Here is a 3,602-nt window from a genome sequence, read left to right as displayed (position 1 = left end):
AAATTAAAAACCTAAAAATAGGTCTGGGAGTGTAACCCGGAGGTAGAAGGGTTTCTAGGTACCCCAGTACCACAAAATAAATAAATAAAAATAAATAAAAATGAAGAACAACTGTGAGCTGGGTATGGTGGCACACACTTATAATCCTAGTACTTGGGAGGCTGAAACAGGAGGATTGTACAGGTTTGAAGCCAGCCTCAGCTACTTGTGAGGCCCTCTGCAACTTAGTAAGACCTGTTTCAAAATAAAGAATAAAAAATAGGGCTGGAAGCTGGGCGTGGTGGTGCATGTTTACAATCCCAGTACTTGGGAAGTTGAGACAGGAGGATCGCGCAGGTTCAAAGCTAGCTGTAGCTACTTAGTGAGGCTCTCAACAACTTAGACTCTGTATCCAAATAAAATATAAAATAGGTCTGGGGGTATAGCTCAGAGGTAGAAGTCCCCTGAATTACATCCCCAATAACACACACACACACACCCAATAACATACACACACACACAGTGCTGGGAATGTAGGTTGGAGGTAGGATGCCTGTAGGTTCAATCACCAGTACTGCGAAAATAAAAATTCAAAAAGTACCTAGGTTTGCCGGGTGTGGTGGCTCATGCTTGTAATCCCCGTGCTTGGGAAGCAGAGACAGGAGGATCACGCAGGTTTGTAGCCAGTCTCGCTGGCTTAAGAGACCCTGTTTCCAAATAAAAATATTAAAATAGGTCTGGGAGTATAGCCTGGAGGCTTCCAGGAACCCCAGTACCACCAAAAAAAAAAAAAAAAGACATAGGTTTTTAACATCCCTCTCAGTGGTAACTTTAGTTTCTTTACTTTGCAGGTGCACAAGGCAAATCCAATACGCAAGTACCAGGCCGTGGAGGTAAAGTCAAGTGACTTGCCTCTGACTGTGCCAGTGTCTCCTACGTTTTCCACTCGATTCCAGTGCTAAATTCACTGTGAGCTGAAGGTACTGCTTGACAAGAAGAGCTGCTCTTTACATGACATTGGCGTGATGAGGACTCATTTCACCAGGATCACCCATGCCTCACAGAGCATACCTGATGACTGTGGACACCAATTATATTGGGATTGTTTTCATATGTTTTGGAGGCTAATAATGATACTCATCTATCATCAGACTCCTTGTAGTTATTTACTCTGACTAGAATTTCAAGTCTCTGTCAGCACAGTGCAATTTCTACTTCCCTTTATCATCTCCCTTTTTATATATATGTATGTTTTAATCAGAAAATAAAGATAGTTAAAACATGAGGTAGGGTTTAAGTCATGGTTTAAATGAGGAACAATCGGTATATCAGGTTCTTTCCTGTTCTCTGCAAAGAGGAATTTGGAGTTAAGGAATCCTGTGCTGTGTGGGGGAGAGCCTCGCTAACTACAGGAATGAGGAAGAAGAGAACCACACCTGGAAGAACTGCTGTTCAGGCACATTTCCTTCTTATCAGAGCTGATAATAATGAGGAATGGTGCAGCATATGTTTTAAGACCTGGCTTAGAATAAATATGTCCTGTCTTCCCCTCCCTGATTTTGTTATTTGATGTTTTTAAATTGGTCAAACCCCTATAGAAGTCACATCTTAGAAGGAAAGTGAGTAATAGGAGAGGTAGGTTCAGTAATTTTCAAAAGCACAGTCTCTATTCTTAAATAAAAGTGCTTTGTAATTTTTTCTATCTTATGTCAGAATATCCTTCCATATTTTGTTAATTCCCTCCCAGTCACCACCCGTTGGTGACTTCACAGAGACTGCCTTCTTCCCCAAATGAGCTTTTTCTCATCTGGTAAATTCTTATAAGAATTAGCTCAAATAAAATCTGACTTAGAAATCTTTCCTTGACCATCTGGCCTCCCTTAGATAAGGATGGTCACTTCCTTTTTTATGATTTCCAAATGTTTCTTGTTTAAAGTATCTTTAGTAGAGCAATTATACCAAATCTGAGTAACTTATAGTTGTTCAAAAACTAACAGATGCAGCTGAGTGTGGTGGCAACATGTCTGTCGTCTCAGTACCTGGGAGGCTGAGACAGGAGGATCTCGGGTTCTCAGCCAACCTCAGCAATTTACTGAGGCCCTCTGCAACTTATTGAGACCCCATTTCCAAATAAAAAATAAAATAGAGCCGGGCGTGGTGGCGCACGCTTGTAATCCCCACGCTTGGGAGGCAGAGACAGGAGGATCGCACAGGTTCGAAGCCAGCCGCGCGCACTGGCTTAGGAGACCCTGTTTCCAAATAAAAATGTAAAAATAGGTCTTGGAGTGTAGCCCGGAGGTAGAAGGGCTTCCAGGAACCCCAGTACCACCAAAAAAATAAATAAATAAATAAAATAAAATAAAATAAAAAAATAAAATAGATCTGGGGGTGTAGCTCAGAGGTGGAATGCCCCTGGGTTCCATCCCCAGTAGCAAGCAACAACAACAACAAAAACCATAAAAACTAATAAAGTTCCGTTAAAACATGAGTTAGTATAGTGATCTCTCTTTTTCTGTGGCTGGCACAGAATTGGCTCAGGTCCATGTTAAATGATACATTTTCTTTAGATTTTACATTATTTTTGAACATTTATTCTACCTGTCATCTATTCCTACACTTGGCGATTCCATGTTCTGCCCAGGCCAGTCTAAGTACCAGGTATGACATTAAACTTCTTTTGTGTTTGTGGTACTGCAGGTTGAACCCAGAGGAAGTCTACCTCCAACCTACACCACCAGCCAATTTTATTTTTTATTTGGAAACAAGGTCTTGCTAGGTTGTTGAGAGCTTTGCTAAGTTGCTGAGGCTGGCTTCGGACCTGTGATCCTGTCTCAGCTTCCCAAGTACTGAGATTACAGGCTCACGCCACGGCACCTGGCTACATTAAGCCTATTTCATATTCAGTTTTTTGATCCATTTAGAGAGCCTTTATGGATCATAATATGTTCAAGCAATTGTAGATGGAGCAGTAGGTGACAGGGCAAGATAGTATTTCTCAGTGTGATGTGCACTTGTTAAGATGGGAATGGAGACAGTAAGAGGATGACTTTACCACTTTGTGAGAGTAGGCTGAAGGAAGTGTGTGAGGTAATAGGGAAGGCGAGGGATTTCTGGCTGCTGTCCAGGGCGAAGCTGATAGTCATTTGGGCCAAGGTGGTCTTGGTGGAGGTGGGGAGAAAGTTTCTGGATGCATTTTGAAATTGTACCTGATGAGACATGCTAGCAGACCTGATGTAGAGTGCGGGGAAGGGGAGTTAAGGATAGTAGCCATCAGCCCCAAACAGGCAGAGTCCTTCATCCATCCATTGTACTGTGAAAAATTCAGTTCCACCCCAGTTTCTTACATTTTTCTGTGGATTCTTGGAGCTTTTGATGGGTTTTTCATCATCTCGTACCTTGTTTTGTGCTCACTTGAAGAGCCATTCTTGATCTCTAGAATTGTCCCTTGTAGCTTTTCTGTCTGTGTCAGTGGTCTTCTGAATGAATATCATTTGTGTATTTTTATCTAGTATCATTTTAAAAATATTTCTTGTCTGGGGATTTTTGTTTCAGGTGGGACAATAAATTCAGCCTTCAAGCCAGGCACTCCAACTCTTTTTTTTTTTTTTTTTTTTTTTTTTTGG

General features: G+C 41.5%; 1 protein-coding gene across 1 annotated transcript in view; it reads left to right on the top strand.

Moving 5' to 3' along the window:
• Positions 1 to 941, top strand: part of TPX2 (TPX2 microtubule nucleation factor) — a gene marked incomplete at both ends in the record, with an annotated part of 39,702 nt that extends 38,761 nt beyond the window's left edge. The window contains one exon of the mRNA XM_080716536.1: positions 831 to 941. Coding sequence (XP_080572662.1) covers positions 831 to 941 — 111 coding nt within the window. The remainder of the gene's footprint in view (positions 1 to 830) is intronic.
• Between the last annotated feature and the right edge of the window lie 2,661 nt (positions 942 to 3,602).

This window comes from Muscardinus avellanarius, assembly GCF_963383645.1.
Source record: "Muscardinus avellanarius genome assembly, chromosome: 19".
In the NCBI taxonomy this organism is placed as follows: Eukaryota; Metazoa; Chordata; class Mammalia; order Rodentia; family Gliridae; genus Muscardinus; species Muscardinus avellanarius.
This window is presented reverse-complemented; position numbering and strand designations above follow the sequence as displayed.